Source organism: Hemiscyllium ocellatum, chromosome 20, assembly GCF_020745735.1.
Source record: "Hemiscyllium ocellatum isolate sHemOce1 chromosome 20, sHemOce1.pat.X.cur, whole genome shotgun sequence".
Classification (NCBI taxonomy): Eukaryota; Metazoa; Chordata; class Chondrichthyes; order Orectolobiformes; family Hemiscylliidae; genus Hemiscyllium; species Hemiscyllium ocellatum.
In genome coordinates, this window is record NC_083420.1 from 38,516,685 (window position 1) to 38,543,372 (window position 26,688).

General features: G+C 39.8%; 1 protein-coding gene across 3 annotated transcripts in view; it reads right to left on the reverse strand.

The window, feature by feature from the left end:
* Positions 1-596: 596 nt before the first annotated feature.
* Positions 597-26,688, reverse strand: part of LOC132825463 (myosin phosphatase Rho-interacting protein-like) — a 199,671-nt gene continuing 173,579 nt past the window's right edge. For all 3 annotated transcript variants that reach the window (XM_060840766.1, XM_060840765.1, XM_060840767.1), the window contains 9 exons: positions 25,782-25,898; positions 18,974-19,121; positions 17,338-17,455; positions 16,609-16,768; positions 16,040-16,159; positions 15,613-15,699; positions 13,493-13,652; positions 12,783-12,868; positions 597-1,549 (listed from right to left, as the gene is read on the reverse strand). In XM_060840766.1, coding sequence (XP_060696749.1) covers positions 1,490-1,549; positions 12,783-12,868; positions 13,493-13,652; positions 15,613-15,699; positions 16,040-16,159; positions 16,609-16,768; positions 17,338-17,455; positions 18,974-19,121; positions 25,782-25,898 — 1,056 coding nt within the window. In that variant the 3' untranslated portion in view covers positions 597-1,489. The remainder of the gene's footprint in view (positions 1,550-12,782; positions 12,869-13,492; positions 13,653-15,612; positions 15,700-16,039; positions 16,160-16,608; positions 16,769-17,337; positions 17,456-18,973; positions 19,122-25,781; positions 25,899-26,688) is intronic.

A 26,688-nucleotide genomic window follows, 5' to 3' on the forward strand; every position in this document is an offset into this window, starting at 1 on the left:
TACCAGGGAATGACTGAATTTGTTTGAAATGGTCATTTACATTTTTAAAAGTTAAAATCCTAATTTATTGCATACTTTGGGAATCAAACACTTACCATTTAAAGTGTGTAAGTGAGTTCCTTCCACATTTTCTGAATAGTGTGTCTCAGTAACCCCACTGCACCAATAGAAATTTCCTTCTTGAGTAAGTTTGTCAATTTAGTTACCAATAGCATATCTTATGGAGGTAAATTGTAATGGAACAAATATCTAACTTACAAAAGCACATACTTTCCCCATGATAAGTTTGCCTTTCCTAAATTTGCTCTCATCACAATCTGAGAATGGGAGATGAGAGGCAATGATTAACTCAGATTGTCATCTATTTCTACTCAACCCAGTAGAATTAGGTTTGGTTTTAAAGCTACTACATTTGTGTGCTCTGTTGTAGTTGCAAATGTGTTGCTGGTCAAAGCACAGCAGGTTAGGCAGCATCTCAGGAATAGGGAATTCGACGTTTCGAGCATAAGCCCAACATTCCTGATGAAGGGCTTATGCTCGAAACGTCGAATTCCCTATTCCTGAGATGCTGCCTAACCTGCTGTGCTTTGACCAGCAACACATTTGCAGCTGTGATCTCCAGCATCTGCAGACCTCATTTTTTACTGCTCTGTTGTAGTGTACATTTTGACTTTAAGACTTAAAAATATGACTGAGCAGTATCTGTTTTCTTGGTGCTAAACAGCCGTTAATACCTCTAACACAGCAGACAGGAAGCAAATGATGCATATCCTGCTCCCTACCTTGTGCCCACACTCTCAACAGGAGAAAGTTTACGCATGATAGAGCTCAACACCTGGTTGAAGCTTCCCTCTTCAACAATGGTTTACGTTGAAGCAGTTATTAGTGAATAAAAATGAGTAAGCATAAAAAGACAGTGCTTAAATAGACTGTTGTAACCAACAAGGTTAGTATTTGCATGTCCTGACCCCCATTAAACCATGCAGTGTTGCTGGACACTCCTGTCTCTTTTGAAGGAACCTACACTCCCTCTCTCACAGCCACTACCACACTTTTCCAGAAATAAACAGGAAAGTAGATTGCCAAGTCAGGAAACCTTTCCACCTTAATACAATTGCAGCACCTGACATCCGCCCGTGGGGAGTCTAAGCAGTAAACATATTGTAGATGTAATGGCTAGCAAAACCAGATTTCTTTTGTGAAAATAAATTATTTTCCTAAAAGTAAGAGGACAAATTTCCACATTTTAAAACAATTTTTGGTTACTTTACTTAAGAGAATCATTGGCATTTAACACAGATTAAGCATAACATTGACATGGATTTACGAATATGCTAATAATTAAATGTCACATTATGGGCTAATGTGCAAAGTCAGAATGAACTAGCTGTTTGTTCCCTCTAGGATTAATTATTACAATGTGAGGCAGTCTGTTTATTGAAGAGAGAGAGAGGCTGTGACCTAGGGCAGTGTTGAATGCAGAAATCTCCTAGTCCTTGGGTTCAAAAAGCTTCATCTTTTCTTGAACCGTGAGACCTTCTTTCAAGCTCTATAGAAAAGAGTCAAACAATTATTTATTTTTGCCACAAAAACAAAGCTTGTTTTCATCCAGAATAAAAACAGCATTACAGTTAATAGGTTAAATATCCTGGTGAGAGAGTTAGGTGTAAAGTATAAGTGATAGAGTTTAGGTAGGAAGTCACTCTTTACAAAATATGCATAAATCTCTACTCATTCAAGAATTAATATAGAATCCATATATGAAATAAGTCTGCCTCTGAGCACAATACTTACTGCCAAATCCTCGCATGATGGACATAGTTTTGAATAATGTAAGAACCATGAAGGACATATCAGCTTAAGTGTGTAAAACTTACCACTGGAGTGACATAACAGTCACTCCATGTTTGCACTGACACACAGTATTATGCTTAATTATTCTCGTGCTCACACTTCGTAATTAAATATCTCTGCAGCCTGCAAACAGTCAGATTTAAATAATTTAAAAGGATGAATGTTCAGCATACTGTTAATTACTGCACCCATGAAGAAACTGCTACAACATACACAACAATCTCAGATTCAACTGTAGATCAATTCTTCTTCCATTTCATTATTTAAGCCATTTTTCGCCATAATCGTCAGCCACATTTCATATAAAGACATGCCTAAATTTTATACAGATTGAGAACATTCCATCTCTGATACCAGTGCTCCCCCAGAAATTAATGTTGTATCAGATATTATTTTGAGGGAAAAATCTTTACAACTTAATGGAAAAAACATGGTCAAAATCCTTTTGAGAGAATGGGGTTGAAAGTAAAAAAAAGTCACTGTGCAAGGAAACAAGACCAATAAGACTGGACAACTGATTTAAACATTACAGATGCAAATGCTTTCAGGCTTTACATCACAACAGAGATTGAGCTGTACTAGTAAATGGTACTTGCTAGCATTAGCTGCATAATGTGTGACAATGTTAAGATAAGCTAACACTTCCATTCAGTGCTTCATTAAATGGAGTGTGCAAACTCAAGGAAGTTGTAATAAATCTACACAAGGCATGATTGGGTATAGCCCTGGTTGCTGCATAGAGTGGCTGATATACCAAAAGATGCAGAAAAAGGCAACTGAGTTGAAGAACTTGATTATTGCCAAGGTTCTAGGAAGATATTACAAACATTCTTGAGCATAGATTATTCTGCATGTGTTCAAAATTGTCCCCAATTCCAAGTAGATGGGCTGTTGTACAAAAGATATAGCTACTTTGATGAAGGTGTCCATGGAGTCAGTGAAATAGGTAGGGTGGAAAATTTCAAAGCATTAGGTGATTGGTGATCTTTTTAGAATGAGATGTATTGACCCTAAAGTTTTTTCTGCCTTCATGACTTTTTAAAATTATTCATGCAGAGGATGTAAACATTTTCTGTAAGGCCAGCACAGATTGCCATCCCTGGTTGTCCTCGAGATGGTGGTGGTCAGCTGTTTTCTTGAAATCCTGCAGACTATTTTGTCTATGATTTGGAGGGGCTGGTATTGGACTGGGGTGGACAAAGTTAAAAATCACACCATTCCAGGTTATAGTCCAACAGGTTTATTTGGAAGCATTAGCTTTTGAAGCAGATTCTTCATCAATTGATCAACAACCACCTGTTGAAGAAGCAGCACTTCGAATGCTAGTGCTTCCAAATAAGTCTGTTGGACTATAATCTGGTGTTGTGTAATTTTCATTTTGTCTCGGTGCACCTACAATCTATTAGGGCAGGAGTTCCAGGATTTTGACTCAGCAACAATAAAGAAAACTGCAGTAAATTTCCAAGTCAAGATGGCAAGTGACATGGAGAATTTGGAGGTATTTGTGTACCCATGTATCTGTTGCCTTTGTCCTTCTAGATGTACTGGATATGGGTTTGGAAGGTGCTGTCTGAGGAGCCTTGATGAATTTCTATAGGGCACCTCATAGATGGTATACATTGCTAATACTACGCATTAGTTGTAGTGAGAGTAAATGGTCCATCAACAAACAATCAAGTGGGCTGCTTTGTCCTGAATGCAGTCAAATGTTTTGAGTGGTGTTGGATCTGCACTCATTTAGGCAAGTGGACAGTATTTTAGTACACTCCTAACTCATGCCTTGTTGAGGGGAGATGGATGGTGAGTTACTGCAGAATTCCTAGCCTTTGGCCTGCTCTGTATCCACAGTATCCATGCAGATGGTCCAGTTCAGTTTCTAGTCAATGGTAATCTTCAGGATGTTGATAGTGGGGGATTCAGAATAGAGTCATACAGCACAGAAACAGACCCTTTGGTCCAGCCAGTCCATGCCAAACACAATCCCAAACTAAACTAGTCCCACCTGCCTCTCTCCAAACCTTTCCTATTTATATGCTTATCCAAATGTCTTTTAAACATAGTAATTGAATCCACATCCACCACTTTCTTGGAAAGTTCATTCCTTAAATGAACCAACCTCTGTACAAAAAAATTAGCCCCTTGTCTTTTTTTAAATCGTTCTCCTCTCACCTTAAAACGTGACCCCTAGTCTTGAAATCCTATATTCTAGGGAAAAGACAACTACCATTAACTTTATCTCTACCCCACATTATTTTACAAACTTCTGTAAGGTCACCTCTCAACCTCCTATGCTCCAGTGAAAAAAAGTTTCAGCCTATCCAGTCTTTCTTTATAACTGACATGTTCCACACCTAGCAACATTCTGGTAAATCTTTTCTGAACACTCTCCAGCTTAATAATATCCTTCATATAACTTAAATAGTAATATTAAGAGCCCATAGTTAAATTCTGGAAATGGTTATTGCCTGGCACTTGTATGACATGAATGTTACTTGCTACAAGCTTGAAAGTTGTCCAGGTCATGTATAGATACAGATTGCTTCAGTATCTTTGGTGTACTGAATGGTGCTGAATGTTGTGAAATCATCAATAAGCATCTCACTTCTTATCCTATCATGCAGGAAATGTAATTGATGAAGTAGCTGACCCATCCTGAAGAACTCCAGCTGTGATCCCCTGGTGGAGTTGAGGTAGTTTACTTGACATGGTGAACCTGAACGGAGGTAAGTCAACTGATCAAGTCAGTGCAACTGAGCAAGTTCATTTAACTTAGCAAAGCAAGTAGCAGGCACCTCCAGAAGTGGGGCTGAGGCATTGTCACCAATAAGTTGGTTTTGTGAATAAAAGCCCATTACCATCTACAAGAATTAGTGATGGAAATAAAGGTGTTCCCCTTTACCACTTTGTGCACAGACCAAGATTCCTGGAAATGTGGAAAGTCAGCACAAAATGAATGATTGCCAATCTCTGGGGATGAAATTCCCCTGAAACATTGTGACAGTGTGATAAACAAAATAGTTTCTGAAATTCAATCGCTTTAATTGGGAGTTAACCAGATACCACATTGAACATTTGAAATGGAATAGGAAGCCACTTAATTCTTCAAGCCTGTGTCACCATTCTGTAACATCAGGGCTGATCCTCTAGCTCAGTTTTATCCTCCTGCCCTGTTCCATATCCCCTGTTTCCCTATTTTGCTAAAAGTCTATAAATCTCTGATCTGAATATACTCAATGACTGAATATCCATAGGTCTTGAACTTATGGAATTCTAAAGAATCATAACCCTTTAGGTGAAGAAAGGATTCATTTTATTACAAAATGGCTGATTGCCGATTCTAAGACAACTTTAATTCAAACATTTCCTACTTTGAGGAACATCTCCCAAGTATCAACCCGAGAAAACTCTGAATTTTAGGATATCAGAGAGAATCTTCTCAAATCTAGGAAGGTATAATCTACTAGACATTTCACACAAGACAATAATTTAAACTCAAGAATCAGCCAAGTGAATGTCTAATGAACCTCCCAGAAAAAATCCTCCTTTAGTAAGGAGACAAGATTGTACATAGCAGTCTGTATCGTCTCACCAAGACACCACGTAAAAGCACCGACTCTTGTTCTCCAAACCCTTTTGTGTTATAGACTAACATCACACTTGCAGTCCTAACTGCATGTTGTACCTTTATTTTAACTTTATAAAATGTACACAAGAATCTCCAGGAACATATGAGTAAAATTTCCCTATTTCTCACTGTTTAAAAAATAAATCCTTTTTCTATTTTCCCTACAAAACTGGATAACTTCACATATATCCACATTATACTCCAGCTATCATGTTCTTGTCCACTCTTGACCTGATCATAGCCCTTTGCATCCTTCTCACAACTTACTTTCCAATCTAATCTTACAAAACAGAAAATTGAGGGATTTGATACAGATGCTCAAAATCATGAGGAATCTAGACAGTTAGATTGAGGGGACTAGATTTAATGGTCCCCCACTGTGTTTGAAGGTGGAGGCCTAGTACAATATTGCACAATCCCACTGCTTTCCCACATACCCTCAAGGTTTCTAACCTAAGGAGATTAATGCTGTTCTCTGTGTAAAATGGCTGCTTTGCAGCTGGTTGATTGATGGCTGGGTCCCTACCAAGTTAATAGCTGGAATTGGGAATAATATGATACCCCATAAAATCCACCCACAGGTCTCCCACTACAGAGCCAAAATGTCAAGAAGTAAAATACACATATTTAAAATAATTGGCAAAAAAAAACAAAGACTACAGACTTTTTAAGCATCAAGTGGTTACCATCTGGAATACACTGCATGAAAGGAGCTGGTGGAGCCAGTTTTAATAGTGGCTGTCAGGGATAAGCACTTGAAAGCAAAAATAAAACTGGGGGCAGAGGAAAAGGTCAGGAAATGGGACTAGCTAAATTGCTGTTGTATGGGCATGATGGACTGAATGGCTTTCCTCTGTGCTGTAACCATTCTGTCTGATTTTTATTTTGAATGAGCTCCATTAAACTTGATTCCAGTCCCATTTGATTAAGTATCTAAAAGGCTGAGGTTCAAGGACTGGTCATTGTGGTACTGTATAAAGATGCACTGCAGAACAACCAAAGATCTTCAGACAGCACCTTCCAAATCGACAACCGCTTCCACCTAGAAGGACAAGGGCAGCAGATATATGAGAACACCACCACCCTCAAATTCCCCTCCAAGCCACTCACCATCCTGACTTGAAAATATATTGGCGTTCCTTCACTGTCACTGGGTCAAAACCCGGGAATTCCCTCCCTAATGGCTTTGTGGGTCAACGCACAGCAGGTGAACTGCAGTGGTACAAGAAGGCAGCTCACCATCGCCTTCTCAAGGGCAAATAGGGACGGGCAATAAAAATGCTGGCCAGCCAGTGACACCAACATCTCACAAAATGAATTTTAAAAACTGTCAGCATTGAAGCTATCTGCTTGTTCTCACCTTCCATTTTCTTGTTATATAAAAGATTTTAAGTTTTTTACAAAATTACAAAATCACTACAAAATAGTGTGACAACTTTATAATATACTGACAATAACAGTAAACAAACTAATCTTCTACTCCACAAGTGGCTAAAACGAGAGCGAAAAAGACAAACTCTACAAAAACTACAATTCAATAAATAACTAGAGGAGGAAAAAAAGAAAATAAATAAGTTACCAAAATAAAATTAAACCAAGTTATACCAAGGTAACAAATTATATTCAATTAAGTTACTACCCTCAGCACATCCCCACCATTACGAGCATTAGTAAGCAAACCCATATTTATTCAGGATTCTTCCTTCCAGGGGTCCCCGGACCGCCAGATCTAGCCCTCATGTCTACACAAAGGCCCTGATCAATATAGTTGACAAGTCTGCATCAATATAATTCGGAAAGGACTGCCATGTTCTGTAAAACAGTTCCATTTTCTGGTGCACCATACTTGTAAGGAAGTCAAGGGGGGTCTGCTCCATAAATAGCTGATGCCAGCCCGTAAGTCCCAGGCAATTCTCCAACACCCAACTTATTAGAATGTTCTTCCTCACACAAACTGAAAGAATATTAAGCAATTTCTTCCATGCACGTCCAGAGAAGGAGATTTGGAAAACCCAAGATGAGGGACACCGAATCCAACTTAACTTCAGTTCCCAAAACCTCTTCCAAAACTATCACTATGGCATCCCAATACTTGTGAAGCTTGAGGCATGACCACAAGCAATGAGTAAGAGTGCTAACATCCATTTTATATTTGGGGCACATTGGAGACACTCCTGTCTTGAATTTTGCAAGCCGTTCCGATGCCAAATGAGTAGCTTCAGCTGAATAGTCTGGGTTCTGTTACAATTTGAGATCTTCCAAATGTTCTCCCAAATATCCTCCCACATCTCTGACAACATTTCTACCCCCAATTCTTGAGTTCAGATTCTGCAAAGCCATTCAATGTCCTTTGAAACATTCCTACCTAACAAGTGATAGAGGATGCTGACCGAGAGAGTACCCGTTGACCGGAGCATCCGAAGATCCTGCCTTATGAGTAATTAGCTTTATATAATTGATCGAAGACCAGGGTAATAAAAATGACTAAATACAGGAAACCTCCCCGTGACCACCAGAAAGGGAAACGGGTTCCAACTCCAAAATCAGATATACTAATAAGGCTGCCTCAAAGGCATGGCCTCTGACTCCATTTTATACCCTGAGAACAAGCTAAATAGATTAATAACTTGTATTAAACTGGGCACAGATGTCATTGTATCAGTTAAGAAAAGAAGGACATCATCTGCTTAGAGGGTGATTTTATGCCTGACTAATCCTACCTCCGGGGCCATTATATTGGGATCCGTCCAGATGGCGCCTGCCAGCAGCTCAATCATCAATGTAAATAATAGTGGCGAACGAGGACACTCTTGTCGGCAGCCTCTGCCAACAATAAAACTATCTGACTGCATACCATAGGTAAGAAACACTGCTTTTGGGTCACTACCTACACTGCCACCCACTTGGCAAAAACTCCCTCAAGACCAAAACATTCCAGGACATAAAATAAGTACGGCCACTCCACCCGGTCAAGTGTTTTCTCTGCATCCAGGGAGACTACCAAACCTGGAACCCATCTTTGCTGGCATACTTGGACCATGTTTAATACCCTTCTAATATTGTTGGTAGGCCTACAAACCTTGATAAAATCTGTCTGATCCACCTTTACAATGAAAGGCAATACCCTCTCCAACCTTAACACCAGCATTTTCGATAGAATTTTAAAATCCACGTTCAGTAACAATATGGGCCTGTACGAAGTGCAATCTTCTGGGTTTTCCCTTTCTTAAGAATAAGAGAAATATTTGCTTTTCTCAAAGATGGGAGGCAGTCCCGACTGTATAAGTAACTGTACATATCCAGGAGTGGCCCAGCTAGTACGTCTATAAACTCCTTAAAAAACGTACTTGGAAATCCACCTGGGCCAGGCACTTTCCCACTCTGGAGCAGCCTCTCCGCCTCCTGTACATCCCAAATTGTCGGAGGCATTCAGAAAGGATGCCTGCTCTTGAGTTATACCCAGAAGGTCCAGGCTCTTAAAAAAGGATTCCATCTTCATCAAACTGTCCTCACAGCCCTCCGACCGGTACAGCTCAGAGTAAAACTTCCTAAATGCTGCATTAATCTTTTTGCCATTGCAAGTAAGAGTACCAGCACTCTCTCTGATGGATGTAATAGATTGGATGGCATTCTTCTTTCTGGTCAAATACACTAGATATCTACCCAGTTTACCATACTCAAATAATCTCTGTTTCACAAAAGAGATATCCCTCTTTGCTGTCTGGGTCAGTGCAGCATTCAAAGTAGCCCTGAGGGCTGTAATCATTGCAATTTGGTTACAGACAGTTTGTCAAAGTATGCTGTCTCAGCTGCCTTCAGGCCAGCCTCGAGCAAATGCTGCTGCTCTCCCTCTGCTGCTTCCAGGTTGCAGAGTAAGAAATAATCAAACCCTGTGCATAGGCACTGGCAGTCTCCCAAAGCAGCAATGGATTACCAGCCATACCCAAATTAATATTCCAAAAGATTTTAAATTCATGTGAAAAATACTTTATAAACTTGCTATCTTCCAGGAGAAAATGGTCCTTGCGTCAGTGCCAGGAGCCTGTCCCATTACCACTGACCTTGACCTCCATGTACACTGCCACATGATCAGAAATAGCTATGTTCCCAATTATGCAAGACAGCACCAAATTCAAAAAGGTCGATGGGACAAAAAAGCATGTCAATTCTAGTATAGCTCTTATGTGGATTAGAAGAAAAGGTGAAATCCCTACTTCCACTCAACCACCAGCCCCAGCTCCCTGTTCAGGTGCACCAACTGATTGCGGGGACATACCCACAAGACCCCTAGGCATCCTGTCCACTTCAGGGTCAATAATACGATTAAAGTCTCCCCCCTATAATTGTATGACGTGCTATTAACCTGGAAAGCGCATTCATTAAAAATTTAAGGGGGTGTGCCAGAGGGCAATATACATTCAAAATCCCGTATTCCTCTTCATGTATTAAAGCTTTAAGAATTATAAATCACCCACACTCATCCTTGATTTGGCCAAACATTTGATATAGAAAACTCTTCCAAATGAGAATAGCAACTCCTCTACTTTTTGAATTAAAAGATGAGAAAAACACTAGGCCGAACCCTCCCTATTGCAACTTCAAATGTTCCTTATCGGTTAAATATGTTTCTTGCAGCAAGGCTACATCGACCCTCTCTTTTCTAAGGCTTGACAGTATCTTTTTTTCTCTTAATTGGTGAATGACTCCCCTTAACATTCCAGGTGCACCATTTAAACAAATGGCTAGCCATGATCGTCCGAAACAGTCTGTGACCCCTGGGAGAAAGAACCCCACTTATAGCACGCTAAGTGAAAACATAAACAGTTCGTATAAATTTAAAAATATAACTTCTAAAACTACCAATTAAAACTTCTAACAGCTACTTCTACAACATACCAACATAAAAAACAAATGAAAGGTGACACTCCTCCTTGTCCACAGGGGATGCTTATTTATCTTAACACAAAAAATTTTAAAATAGGCATTCAACCCCCCCCCCCCCCCGTACTGTAATCCTACACACTCCCCACTTCCTCAAACTGACCCCATCCCATACCAGAAAAGGAAATAATAAGAAAAAAAAGGGAAACAAAGGATGACAGGGAGAGAGAAGGGAGAGAGATAAAGAAAAGGTAACAATTATGACCCCGACATAAATAAATAAAAAACAAGACCATCCCCCCCAAAACCAGGTAAATCAGGCAAATTACAGAGCAAAAATAAAATAAATATAATTGTCCATATTATTCACACTGGTCAGTCTATTTTAAAGCACCTAAGAAGTCCTTTGCCTTTTCCAGTCAGTCAAAATTGAACACGGACTTCCTGTGGCTAAAACATAGTATTGCCAGATATCTAATGGAATACTGGAAATTCAAGTCCCTCAGCTGCCTTTCTACTTCACTGAAGGCCTTCTTCTTATGAATCATGACCTGAGAGAAGTCTTGGAAAAATATAATGTGTGCTCCCTTGTATATGAGAATCTGAGGAACCTTCCCCAGTGCTCTAGAGGCTTCCAGCATTATTTGTTTATCTCTATAAAGCTGGAGTCGCACTAGGACAGGGCGGGGGCGCTGGTCCGATCTGGACTGCACACTGCAACCCAGTGGGCCCACTCGACCCACACCCAGCCTACCTTGACTTCCAGCTTCAAAACCTGCATGAGCAATTGGTCCAAGAAGCTGACAAACTGACCTTCCTCCTCCTGTTCAGGAAGCCCCACCAGGCGGATGTTCTTCCGATGACCTCGATTTTCGAGATCGTCAACTTGCTCTCCCGAGGCCCATACCTGCTGGTCTAAGGCCTGGCTCTGACCCGCCAAGGAATCCACCACGGTTTTGGAGGCCAGGACCCATTGCTCCACCTCCCTGACACGTTGCCCCTGACAATGGATCTCCTGGTCATGCTTCTGCAACATGACTGAGATCGGTTCAAGCCTGGCCTGGGTCTTCTCCATCGACGAATCAGTCTTCTCTCGGAGTTTCACAAACACCAACATCAGGCTCTACTCCATAGGTAGGTCCCCTGGGGTGATTGCGGCGGCCAAAGCTGCAGCCACAGGCAGGAGTGGGTGCCTACTTGTTGTGTCCCTCGTGTTCCCTTCCCTTTGGTCATTTTCCTAATAATTTTAAACTAACATAGGACAGTTCTAGGGGTCAAAAAATAATTAATTCTATTACATTAGGTAATAAAGAGAGGGTGAGTGCCCCACTTGTCTGAGTTCTGGTGCAGAGCTCAGCAGGGCATACCTACTGGCTCACCACGATTTTGAATTCCCTCATCTTCCATTTCTGTCTGTTAACTAATGTTCAACCCATATATTATATTACCCCACATTCCACGAACCCTAATTCTGTATAATTGTCTTTGTGTGGTGTCTAATTGAATCTTATCTTATTGTTGAAAATCCAATTGTGCTCCATCAACCATTCCCTCCTTATCCAGCCTGATGGTCATAAACTCGAAAACTTCATGAAAGGGAAATTGTGCTTGACAAATCAATGTCAATTTTTCTCAATAATAATAATTTTTTTTCTTCCCCAAGTGCTCTGTTACCATGAGCTTAAATAATACATTTTAGCATTTCCCTATTACTTGTCAGGTGACCTGGTCTACCTAATTTCTAATCCCTAATTTCTCTCTCTCAAAAAGTGCAGATATAATTGTTACCTTCCAAATCACTGGATTCTTTCTAAAATCTAGGGAATTGCTCAAAAATCAAAACCAATATACCAACTATCTCTGTAGCCACCCCTTTTAAAACTTGGGACATAGCAAGTGGATGTGATGTGTAGACGTTTAGACCTTTAATTTCTTGAGTTTTTTTTTACTAATACTAATTAAATGTTTCTCATTCCTTGTGGAGGAAAGGCAGGAAAGTGGGAGTTGAGGATTATCAAATAAACTAAATCTCACGGAGTAGAAGAACAAACTCAACGGGCTGAATGGTCTACTCCTGCCCCTACATCTTCTGGCTTATTTCCAAAATTCTTCAAGGTACAGACTTCAAGTTGAGCAGAGTGAAGTATACTGCTGCATTTAGCATTAAACAATAACGTTTATCCCAATCTCTCTTATAAGGTTGTGCTCATCTTCGCTACAAATTATTCATCTGAAAGTGAAGACAGATGGTCAATAGTTCAATTGGTTTCCTGCCCAGCAACCCAAAACCCGACTTCCTACCATTTTGAGTACCATTTGCTTACAGGGATTAATTATTTGGATTTTCAGAGTTAAAGAGAAAAGCAAGAACATTCAAGGTTTTAGAAATCAGATTCAGGTAAATGAAGCGTTCAATACTCACCTTTGACCTCAGAGTTCTCATAGACCTGCTACAGTTTGGCTTATCATTCTTGAAAAAGTCTGGGTTACTCTTTGACTTCATGATATCTGGCAGTGAAATAAGTGAAGGTAATAGTTACTGATCTCATAAAACATTTACGTTACAGTAACAAGAAAACATCAGTCTTAGGAAATATTGAGTTTGCTGAACAGAGGCACACTGCATATTCCAGCAGAGAGAAACATATATCAGAAACTACAAAAAAAATGAGCACGGAATCATGCCCAGAGCAGAGTCCAATATTCAAAGCAACAGATGAACTCTACTAAACTCTATCCTGTACACACCCCATTCCTTAGACCAGCTGGCATTTACAATTAAAACCTGCAATAAATTATGATACCTCAGGTACAACTCAGGAGTGTGTGAAAAACATAGGAGAAAAGGAAGAGGAAGTTGTAGGCTATTCTGTCCATCAAATATGCTCGACCATTTTTGTTAAACATAACAGCTTCTTATTTGTTGAATCCCAATTTCCTGCTATTCTCTCTGTAGTTCCAAAACTAATTCCCTTGCCCTCTTAAACACCACTGCAGATATGCCAAGGGGAACGAGTATACCTTCACCATAAGAAACATCAAGCTGCTCCATTGATTTGCATGCTATTCAAATGATAGTTTTCTCAAATTTGATTTAAAAAGGAACTTCCAATAATGTTCCCATATGTTTACCGTAACTAGTAACACAGCAGTCTACTGTCTTCTCTCCCAGAGCTTCTGTAGCAGTTTTTAGTTGTTCTTTTAACCGGTTGACATCACAGTCTGCCTTTGCTCGTACAATGCTAAGCTCTGTGTAGATGCTTTTATACTTATCTGTAGCATACTTCTTGTCCTGATAAAACAAGCATATAAAAGTAGTTTAATTCAATGGACTGCTTTAGTCAGTCTGTAATTGCACAGTACTTTCAAAAAGAAAAATCAAACTAAAACAAAATTAAATCATCAATATAGCTTTTGCTTAATTTCGTAGAGAATTTAAACTATAAACTGCTAATGTCTAACAAACTAGCTAGACAGCCAGACATTTGGATTAAGAGCAGCAAAGAAACAGCTAATAACAGAGTACCGGCTTGCAAGATGTTATTGAGTTCTGGAAGGGAAAGTGTATTAACAATAATAGAAATGTAACAGGGAATTCAGGTTTCACCTCAGCATGAATTACAAGATTGAATCACTGGTCACTACATTCAAAAACAAGCAGAAAATCACCCAACCTTGATGACCATTGCTGATTTAGGCTGCTGCTGGGTCAAATTTCATATAGTCCCATTTATTCCCATATTCAGATTCAATTAATTATCTAGCACCAATAGATTATTCAATAAATTATCACTCATCATTAATAACACATTTATAAATTAGATTACATACAGTGTGGAAACAGGCCCTTCGGCCCAACAAGTCCACACCGACCCACCACCCACCCATACATTTACCCCTTTGCCTAACACTACGGGCAATTTAGCATGGCCAATTCACCTAACCTGCACATCTTTGGACTGTGGGAGGAAACCGGAGCACCCGGAATAAACCCACGCAGACACGGGGAGAATGTGCAAACTCCACACAGTCAGTCGCCTGAGTCGGGAATTGAACCCGGGTCGCTGGCGCTGTGAGGCAGCAGTGCTAACCACTGTACCACCGTGCCATCCCAAACTGGACATAGAAAGTCTGTTTTATCTCTCTCTTTATCTCATGTCAAGATTACAAACATGATTCTTGACTTTTTATTCAAACAATTCTATTTATCATTTTGAACACTTAAAATATCCCATCAATCTTATTTCCGAAGCAAACACCACTAATTTTCTCAGACCCTTGGTGTTCTAAACTGCAATTTGTTTCCTCCATAAATTACTCAAACTAGTTTTCTAGTCATCTTTAATTGCTTATGCAAGGTTTATAGCTCAGGTTGAGGTTTAGGGTGTAGGTTTGCTCGCTGAGCTGTAGGTTTGATATCCAGACATTTAATTACCTGGCTAGGTAACATCATCATTAATTGCTTAATCAATGACTTTCAATCCAACATAAAATCAGAAGAGTGATGTTCATTGATGATTCTAACAATCTCTCTTAACATTCCACAACATTATCATTCATGAATTCTGCATAACAAACATTCTCTTTAAACCTACACCATATGGACTGCTTTTTTATTTAGTTTTTCCAGGGATGTGGGAATGACTGGTAGTACCAGAATTTGTTGCTTATCTTGGAGTAATTAAGCTTGGAGTGACTGGCTTGCTAGGCCCTATTAGGGAACAGTTAAGAGTTCACCATATTGCAATGGATCTGGAGTCACATGTAGGTTAGACAAGGAAAGAATCCAGATTTCCTTCCCTAAAGGGCATTAGTGAACCAAATGGGTTTTTACTATCAGATGGGTTTTTACTATAAATTGATAATTGTCATAGTCACCATCACTGAGTCTAGTTTTATATTCCAGATTTATGACAAAATGGATTTAACTTCCACCAGCTGGCACTGTGAGAAGTGAACCCAAGCCCCCAGAGCAGTAGCATGGGGCTCTGAATTATTAGGACAACAACATTATCGCTATGGACTATCTCCCCCTAACTGCAGCAGTTCAGGAAGATGGCTCACTATCGCATTCTCAAATTAATCTTGAATGGGCATTGAATGCTGGCCAGTGATAAATCTAATCCAAAAGTAACTAAAACAATATTATCATTTTGCTCATAAAGTGTGGATCCTAGAGCTGTAGAAGTGGCATAACTCTTTCCAAAATTCGGAGATATTGTTATTTTTTTTGCACATCTGCTCTCACTCACCCGCAGTGCGATCTGTAGTTCATCCTTCAGAGAATTTATCTCTTGTTTTAGATACTGAATTTCAGATTCTTTGACCCGCAATAAAACCTGGAAATTGAAACAAAAAATTATTTGAGTTAAATCCTGACTGATGTTATTTAGGAAGTATTTGAAAGTAGGCAGGGAAAGAAGAATGGAAATTTGCAAGTGCAAAACTGCCTATTTGATAATGTGAGGGTGGAAATACACGCATATACTGATGTTTTTCTTCTCGATGTGAACTGTAATTGTTTAATCTTCTACCCACTCCCAATTCAGTCAGCAGACCTTCACATTGCACAACCTAGTTAACCATTAAAACAATTAAACAAAGCTAAGAATCACTGAGCTTGTTTACATAGAATCTCATGCAGTCAAGGGGGTTTGCTACTAACAATCCCAATCTTACCTCCAGTTCATAGACATCTTTCCCTAGTGAGAGGGGTGAGCCAGCATCCCCTCCCTTCCCCTCATCGGTAACTAGTGCCCTTAACCTTGCAAATTCCGCAGCCAGGCGGTTATTTAGTTCCTGTAAAAATAATAAGATTGAGGGATCAGTTGACATCTCTTAATACCACAGGGAATTCTACACGTTTTTATTGTAATATTACAGTCTGAGAAAATTCATTCAGACAATTAAATGCAGGCCATTGTGCTTTAAACACTCTCCTTCCTCCATTTTGCTATTCCCAGTACACCCACTCCCTTGAACCTGCTTACTCAATGCATTTTCACACCACTGACATTAATCAGCTGATTCTGCCTTCATCGCGCAAACATTTAACTTGCAAAAGGAATCACAGAGTAATGCACAAGAACAGAAATTCTGAATGATTTCCTTTGAGTCTGGTACAGCATCACAGAGACCAATGTTAACATCAATGGAAAAATTACATTTTGTCTTTGCTGCATTCTGGTCATTGGGTATCCTTACTGCTGTGTAGATCCGTGATAATTTTAGCAATGTCTGTGTGTTACCTGGTTACGAGCGTTTATCTCCTGATTCTCACGCTGACACTGCCGAAGTGCCTGCCGTTCGGCCTCCAATGCTTGAGCCAGATGAGAGTTTTCCAAACATTTGTGGGAGTACTGCTCTGACAAAACCTGCAGCTCCCGCTGGACAGATCCCATCTCCTCTCTGTAAACAAAGTAAAGCATCATCAAGTCATATCAGGACAAGGTCAGTCTGAAAAGGAAAGCAATAGATAGAGAGAAGCAGCATCTATCTTCAATCAGACATAATTCTTAGATATACAGCATCTTTTTAAGTTTGGTCTTCATTAGTTCAAGAAACTTCAGTGTAGATTCCAGAATCATAATTCATGAAATTAAGTTTTCAAAATGTGTCTCAATGTCAGAAGTGTGACAACAGTAAACAGTTTCTTGCCGTAAGTGTACAATATAAAATCAGCAGAAGTAAAAGAATAACTTAGGTTATCCAGTAAGGGCACCATATCATTTGGTTTATTGCTGACACTAGATGTTGAACAGAAGAACCTGACATTTGGGTCTTCTGATCTAGACTAATCCAGAGAATTCACATTGGAGCTGAGAAGCCAAATCAAAGATCTGTAAATGTTAATATAACAAAGGCTAGCCATTGTTTTACCCACTACAGCAAACTGTAAATGTTGTTTAGTTAGAGCCCACTGTATCAAGAATACATTGCTACTTATTTGTGAGTGTATGCATGATTGATTTGCTTACTCATGCTGTCTACCCAGAGCCTCTATATCAGCATTCATGCCACTGATCTGGGACCGGTGGGTTTTCTCTAACTCTCGCTCCAACTCCTCCTTGTGGGCATTCTTCATTGCTTCAATAGCTACAAAAAAAACCAGCAAGACATAATGTTTGGTTCATAAGCAACAAGAACAGCAGCAGCAGTTCGCATTGATATATTGTTTTTAATACAGTAAAATATCTCAAGGTACTTCGCAGGAATATTAGCAAATAAAATTTGTCAACAGGTCAGCTGAGGTGATATTAGGGCACTTGACTAAACATTTGGTCAAATTAGAGTGTAATGCAGGAGGAGGAAATGTATAGACTTTGCGATGGAATACTGTGATTAAAATAGGGATTCACAAACCAGAACCAGGAGTTAATAAAGACAACGAATGGAATGTTGAATTTTAAAGCTAAAGGAATAGAATATAAAGGTAAGGAAGTATTGATGCAACGATACAAGGCATTGGTGAGATCGCACCTGGAGTATTGTGCGCAGTTTTCATCCTCTTATTTGAAGAAAAATGTAGTGGCACTGGACGCAGTTCAGAGGAGGTTTACTAGGTTGACCCCAGAGGTGAGGGGTTTGTCATATGAAGAGAGATTGAACAGTTTAGAAGAATGAAGGGAGATTAAATTGAGATATTCAAGATGATAAAAAGGATGGATAAAATAGACGTGGAGCAGATGCTTTCTCTTTTGGGGCATTTTTGGATGAGAGAACATAGTCTTAGGATAAGAAGTAGCAAACTAAAATCAGAGTTGAGGAGAAACTACTTCCACCAAAGGGCTAAATCTGTGGAACTTGCTACCCCACAGCGGGGTGGATGCTGGGGTACTGAGTACATCTAAGGAGGAGTTAGACAGATTTTTAATTGGTAATGGGTTGAAGGGTTATGGGGAAGAAGGCAGGAAAATGGGAGTGAGGAGCATATCAGCCATGATTGAATGGCGGAGCAGAACTGAATGGGCTAATTCTGCTCCTGTATCCTATGAACTTGAAAGGAGAGGCATAGATATCTCAGGGGATTTTAACACTGAAAAAGATGACATGGCTATGGAGGGGCAAGGTATTATGGATTTGAAGACAAAGATACAAATTTTAAAACTGAGGTGTTTCTCAACCAGAATCCAGTTAAGTCAGTGTGGTAAATGTTGAACAGCACTTGCAGGAGTTAGGATGCACACTGTTGAATTTTAAATGAGCTCATGTTTCTGTAGAGTGGGAGGATACACAGGAGGCTACAATGGAATATTGAAGTCTGGAGATAACGGGTTTTTCAGCAGTAGATGAGGCAAGTATGGAGTCAGGTAACATTATGGTGGTAGAAACGGCAGATCTCAGTGATGGCGCAAGTGTGTATTCAGACGGTTACCTTGGGGTCATATTCAAAATCAAATTAGCTTCCAATCTAGTTCAGCCTCATTTCATAAGAATGACTATGGAATCAGTGGCTTAGAATGGAGTTTGTGGTGAAGACCAAATACAATGTTCCATGGTATAGCTGTATGTTATGAAAAGTTAAGACTTTGGGACCCAACATGTTATTAATTCTAAAGCATAACCCAGGCCGTGATTTGATGAAAATACTGTGTTTTTTAAAACTGTGTTTACCAGCTATAGTTGCAGCAGTTTCCTCAGCCAGTAGGCGATCCTTCTCCTTCTGTAGTTTCTCCAGTTCATGTTGGTGCTGTTTTTGTAGCTCTTCAATCACCTTCTGGTGTGATTCTTCCATCGCTGTGAAACCACGCTCACAGGTTTCCTGCCAGAATGAAAACCATCGTTTTCACATGATACTGAATGGTTGTCTTATTCTCAATTTAGTATCAATAGCAGCAAGCCCTGATAGCTCAGTGGTACATGCACCACCTGGATGTGTCACATTGAACCAAAGGATCATGGACCATGGAGATCCTATGTTCGCGTCCCAAACCCTACAGAGTTAGATGAACAGAGTCAGAACAATATTGTGGTTGAGTTGGCATCAATGCCCTGAGAATTAGGAAGAGAACATCACCCAAGGTTTGTGTTTAACCACTGAGTGAAAAATGCAATTGTCAGAGAAACAAATAGTTGGAAGAGGTTATGATGCGCCCAGAAAATAAGCAGCTAATAAATGTGCACTTTGCTTGTACTTGAAAAGTGGATAACTTGGAAGATAGGACAATAATAGTGGTCTGAATGCTCAGGGATAGAGGATAAAATGCTTAATAAAAATATACAAAATCTTATCATAAGTGGTTTGTGATGCCAAGTTTACAAGATATTTGGGTCAGAGAGTGACTGGATAATGAAAATGGAATCAGAAATAATGGCCAGGTATTCAAGGAGTTACAATCACCATCGAATTGCCACTCCACTCCCTTTTTTCACTCTGTCCACAGCTCTGTGTTTCTGATCCAATCTTCAGATTTGGTCTTCTCAAGAAATGCAGAGCTCCAGAGCAGGAATCAGCATTGGACACCACTCATATCTCCAATTGGTTTTACACTAGTAAATTTCTGGGGAAATAAAGGTCCTCTAGGCATTTTGACAGGCTATGATGAGAGGGTGGCAGACTATGGTGACAGGTGAATGGCTAAGTGTGTAGGATAGCAAATTAATGAGGGCGTATGTTAACAAGTGCATGGGTAAGGGGGTAGGTTGGCAGGTGCGTGAGTGTTGAGGGAGTTGGATGACAGGCAGGTGGGTGAATGTGGTAGAGTGGGTTAGCAAGATGTAGTTATTCTGCCAGTGTTCTTTTTGCGAGTTGGGTCACAGAGAGTGAGGTCAGTGGGGTATGGGGACAGGAGGCCTCGCTGGATGATGTTGGCTTGGGTTGAAATGGGGAAGTGTCAAGTTGGGTGGGAGAGTCAGGGATGTCAGTTTTACAACTGTCTAGAAATTGGAAAAGGTTTTTACTCTCTCCTTCTCTTCCTGGATACCTATCCAGGTAAATAAATTGGCAGCCTAGATGTCCGTGATGCTTTCACTCAGTTGTAGATATTTTTCAGAGGATTCCACAAGCAGAGTAATTACAACAGAGTAGAACAGAATCCCTACAATGCGGAAGCAGGCATTTGGCACATCAAGTCCACACCAACCTTCTGAACAGCATCTCACCCATTTCCCATGGCTAACTCACCCAGCCTACATATCGCTGATCATTATGGGCAATTTAACATGGCCAATCCACCTAATCTGCACATCTTTAGACTGAGCGAGGAAACTGGAGCACACAGAGGAAACCACATAGACACGAAAAGAACTTGCAAACTCCACAGAGATAGTCACCCAAGGCTGGAATTGACCTGAGTCCCTGGTGCTGTGAGGCAGCAGTGCTAACCATTGAGCCACGTGCTGCCCCAGATTGCCCATTCAGAAGTTTATACCAACCAAAGATCTAAAGAGGTGGGTTAGTGCTTAAGTAGTATGAAACCTCCAGAACGGACGAAGTTCAATTAATTATGTTACATATATTTAAGGGCTCCTATATTTTTAACTGTTGAGAGCATGAAAATGTGCCTTTTTACTGACTGCATCGTAACAGATTTATGAACAGATTAGTCACATTCTGTTTACAAAATAAGTTAGAGAGAAACCCCCACACACTCATTCACTATATTGTGGTATCCCAAGTGCAGTTTAGCAAATGGTGATTCACTAAAATGTTTCTGTTGATGAGGTCTTCTGAATTTGGCCACCTATTTAGGTAGTTCAATTTGAACAAGTTTTCAGATTATAAGTACCAGAAATGCAACTGTCTTATTGAGTTTGACAAACATAGAGCTTAAACTGCTACTTTAAATGTGTTACTTATAATTTATGCAGAAACCTTTAGTTTGTCCAAGTCTCTTTGGTATTTTTCCCTTAGATCTGCAATGGTTCCCTCTTGGTGCTTCTGTCCCAATTCATCACGCATCAAATCCATTTGGGTCTCTAGCGCCTGGATGCGATCATGTAGTACTGTCATAGATTCCAGCTCTGCCTGCTTCTCAACACGCTGTGAGATGCTACCAACCTCCACGGTGTTGCACAAACCATCTGCTTCAACACATTCACTGTTCTGTTTCGTGAAGTTCTGGTGACACACAATTTCGGAATTTTCTTTTTGATGTTCCAAAGAATCTTCTAAATCTTGAATGTGCTGCTCATATCGGTTGCGCTTTTCCTCACCATGCATTAGCGAATGCTCTTGTGTGTTATTTTGTAAATTTTCTTCTAATTTCTTCACCGACTTTCCATGTTTCTGTTCCCAATTTTGATCGGTCATTCTTTGTTTCATCGTCTTTTCCGTGATGATCAGATTTTTGCTTAATGGCAGCTGGAACTCTGCTTCAATCTGGAGCAGACAATGCTTGTATCTTTCTTCTAATTCTTGCAGTTCTTTTTGTTTCAGTTCTAGTTCTGAGACCTGCAGACAAGCCTGCCTCCTGAGGGTCTCATTTTCTTTTTCAAGCCCTGCAAGTGTAAGACTGTACTTATTCCATTCCTTTTTAAGTATCTGTTCATATTTTTCCCGAACAGCCACAAGATTTTTTGCATGCTCTTGACACAAAATGTCTATATTATCACATGAATCTTTATATATTTTGAGCTCCTTCTCATGCTCTGTTCTGATTCTACAGATCACATACGTAATCTGAGCTTGAATTATAGCTTCTTGCACCAATACAGATGCATAATTATTAATGTTGCGCATATCGATGTAGGAAGACAACACTTCAGATACCTCCTGTAACTTCTGACAAATATTGCTGGGTTTCTCAGATGTTGGAGCGTGCAAATCTTCAGATAATTGCCGTAGAACCACAGCTCGTTTTCTTAGTTGTTCAGCTAATTCCTCTCTGACTACTTCTGAAAAATCCCATTCCACTTTATTTTCAGGAAAATGTTTTCTCAACTGTTTATCAACAACATTTAGGGCCAGACTCCGGGCCTCTTCCCTTCTGATTTGCTCTGCGTATGACATAAGCTCTGGCTCTTCCATATTTACTACCTTCCCCTCAGGAACCGTTCCCTCACGGTCCCCCAAAAGTTGTTGCATGACCTTGTTGACCTCATCAGTCTTGGAAGCTATTAGCACCCCTCTCAACATATTGTCCTTGTATGCAATTTCTTTTTGAGCATCCTGAATATCATCTTCAAGTTTTCGAACTTTTGCTCTGAAGGTCTCTTGTATCTTTTGCACTTTAAAAGCCAACTCTGCTTTAAGTGATGCATTGTCAGCTGCTCCAGTGACAAACTCATCAACAAAACCCACATCACTATCTACCTTTTTTCCTTCAGCAGTTTCTTCTGGTTGAATATTCTTCCTCAACTTCTCGACCTCTATCCAGAATTCTCCTTCTGAAATGGCTTTTCTCAACAAGATTTCTGCGAAGTCTGCAGGATTGCTTGGTTCCCTGACCATATCTAAAGCAGGAAAATCTGATGTCAACACCTCAGCTTCTTTACTTAGACTTTCTAAGCTCCATACAATGTCACTATCTTGATTAAGCAAAGCTCGTGACATTTCCTCGAGAATTTGAGCTTCAAAAACTAACTTATCAGCAAAAAGTTTCAGTTTGTTTTCATCTGAAATCTTACGAAGCTGAGAGTGTTCCTTCTCCCTCATTAACAGAAACTGTCCCTGGAGTGGAACAGCCCTGTTAGCTGAGTTACAGCATACCTGGTCTTCAGTTTCTTGAAGCTCTTCGAGCTGCTTTTGGAGGGATATTTCCACTTGCTCCAAGCAATGTGAAGCATCAGCCAAAATGCTTTTCATTTCTAATAAGCTACAAAAGTGACCTTTGTTTGAGTCTGTCTTTTTTCCAAGGAGACACCAGATATTTTGCTTGCATGTATCTATCAAAGAACAGACTTGGTCATGCTTTAGATGCATCAAACGTAATTGGCTGCTGGTATCTTGGATTAATTTCCATCTTCGTGCTTTTTCCACTTGAAGCTGCATTATCAGTGGGTCAGTTTTAGAAACATTGTCTGGGAGTTTCACTTCAGTTGTTCCCAACTTAGAATGTTCTGCCCTTCTACCTTGCTGCTCTGCCAACTTCAAATTTATATTATCTTTTACTTCAGAAGCATGAAATTTGTTTTCAAGTGAATGAACAATAGAATTATGCAATTGTACTTCATCTTCTGCAGGTTCACCATATGCTAGTGCATCTGGTGGGATGTTTTCTTTAGAACAGCACCCAGCCAAAGTGACATTGGAAGTATTGTTCACCCACAATTTTTCTGTTCTGTCTTCTGGACTGTATCTTTGGCAGTGTATACTGGAGAACCTAATTCTTTGCCTATTGGGACAACTATAAGGTGCTGTCTTGAACATGGCTTTTTCTGAAACTGAAGACTTTGTTTCCCTGGCCTGAAAATCTGAAGAATTCAGTTGAGATTTTAATTCTTCTATTGTCTTCATAAACTCTTTATATTGTTGGAGTCGAATATTTTCACAAACTTTAAGTTCCTCTTTAAGCCTGTTATTTTCAAGCTCAAGCTCTTCATTTCCAAGTTGTAATGTACTTAATTGTTGTTCTAGTTCAATAATATCACATCTGGCAGTGTTTAGTTTGAACTGAAAATCTTCTCCATCATCCACACTATTTGTGTTGGAACTAGCAGAGTGGAATTTCTGCAAAGCTGCCTCTTTGGCCTGCAATTTCTTCTCTGCTTCCTCCAGGCTACTCCCCAGTGCAGTCAGTTTAACCAGGGCTTCATTAAGCTTTCTGTCCTTTGTGGCAATGAGGTTTTTCTGTACCTCTCTGGCCTCTTTCAGTTCTGTACTTTTCTCTTCCAACATTGTCTGAGTTTGCTGATACATACCAGATAACTTTTCGTATGAGTTTTCCAGACTCTGAAATTCAGTGTGCTGACTCTGTAACTTGGCATTCTCGGTATCTGCCAACATCAACTGATTAACCAGCTCCTCACATCTACACTTCAGTTTTTCTCTTTCATTTCTGACCTCTTTAAGACATTGTGACAAAGTCTGAATTGTTATTTCCTTCTCCTCCAATTGGTGCATTATCTGGTAGTTCTCTGTTGTACCTGCTGTCATATCTATCTCTGGATATTTCACCAGTTGTACATCCTTAGGCTGCACAAGTTTTTCTTCTGTATCAATCACCTTTTGGTTTTGGATTTCTTCCTTCTCATAAGTTTGTTTTAAGTTTGAATAGGGTTTTTGGAGCCTTTCCTGTTCCCTGGCACAGAACTCGCTGATGTCACACATTCCATTTTGGAAACCTCTTTGCAAGGTTTGTTGTTTCGCCAATTCCTTGGGAGACTCAATTCCCCTGAAATTTTCTGCAACATATGGTCTGCCCTCACTATCCGTTAATTGCACTCTCATTGTTTTCTCTTTCGGTTTCCATTCCTTCCACTGCTCTTGGATCAACTGGTTTTCAGTCAGTAGTTCCTCCTTTTGTTTGGTCATTGCTTGCACATTATCTGCCCCTTCAGACACTGTGGAACTTAACTGTTCCTGCAACTTCAGTATTTCCATCACCTGCTTCCGAATTATATCATTTGCTTCTTTATTGCTCTGTTTTAAAGTTTGCAGTTGCTGATTGCTCAGTGCTTGATGTTGGTATTGAGCTATGAGCTCATTTTGGAGATCTTGGTTTAGTTTTTGGAGTCTTTGCCGTGCTGAAGGCGATGAGGATATTCCCTTAGACTTTAAAAGATGATGAGACATTAGTTAGTAACACTCTTTTTCTCCGGATACTGAGTGTCACACCTCTGGCCACACTGGATCAGGAAAGGTATTGCCCATGTCATGTTGTACTTAGTCCACAGTGTTCCTTTCCCATATTACATACTTTACCACACTTTTCTGCCAGTATTTGATAATAAATTCCTTAATAATTGGAATAGTAAGAGCAAGCAGAGTGAGGGACAAATATTCTGATTTCTGAACATTCACATTGATACAAACCAATTGCAAGGAATTTCAAATGCAGAGAACGTGGAAATAACAAGAGTCAAAGAGACATGCAGAACTCTCCTAGTACCAAAGCCATGCAACGTTAAAGGATCTGAGGAAAAGAAGCAGACATGTATAGCTCAATATTATTTGGTATTTCAGGTACTTAGTCCTGATAGCAAAGGCCAGAGATGCGATTCTCAGTAACCCCAAAAGTTAGTTTTTGTGCCACCAACATGCAATTAGATCATTAAGCACAAAATAGACTAGATATATATTAGTAAGAATTTACAGTACTGGAGAGGTGAGCTGCTTGTGTGGCACATGTGTACATTTATACTTATACAAATGTAGAAACTTTTGTTAATAAGCTATTCTTAACAGTAAATCAAGTGTTGTGGCTGATGTTTTAATATACAGGAATGCAACAGCAGTTAACAGAAGTTTGACATGTTAACAAGCTCAAAATGACAGATAGCAGTCCAGATCAATACAGCATAATGGCTATTGTTTGCTCACCTGCAGCACATAACCATCCCGTGCATTGTGTTCCCTTTCCAGAGCAGCCCTGAGCTGCGCCTGCAACTCCTTGTTTTGTTCATGCAGCCTGAAGACTGCCTGGTGAGTTTGCTCCAACTGTGAAGGTAAAAAGCATAACTAAAGCTAACAGTTTTAGCTTTTGAATAGGGGAGATGGTGATTGGAAAAAAGAATAACGAAGAAATTACAGAACAGGAATAACAGATCTTTGTAAGACACTAGATTCTTATAGCAGATAAATAATTGGGGAAGGAATTGTAGCGGTTGATCGAGAAGATAGATGAAACAAACAAAGTCACAATATCAAGAAGCTAACAAAGTAAATATTTTCTGAGGAAAGGGAACTAGCTGGAACAGGATTTCAGCACTGGGACAGAACAGGACATTTTTTTTCTCTTGTTCATGGGATGTAAATGACAGTGGCTGGGCCAGATTTTATTCCTCATACCTAATTTTCATGAAGTCAACACATAGCTGTTGCTCAGGGGTCACACCAGTAAGGATGGCAAATTTCCCTCCCAAAAGGACATTAGTTAACCAAACAGATTTTTAACCACAATTGATGGTGATTACATGGTCACTGTTAAGCCGATTGTTTATACTGAATTTTTCATGAAATCAGATTTCACTGTCTACCATGGTAGGATTCAAACCTACATCTGTAGAATATTAGCCTGGAGCTCTGAGTTACTAGTCTAGTAACACTGCCACTTTAGCACCACCTCCCCTGAATTTAAAGACCAAAGAATGAAGTTTCTGCAATAGTGACTGTTGCTCTACAGTTTGCTGAAATTCTCTCAAAGCAAGACGCAGTTGGAGCCTAGCAGATTGACCAATGTGTGTTTCATCTGAACTTGAATTTCAGCATTAAAGGGTTAGGGTTGGTT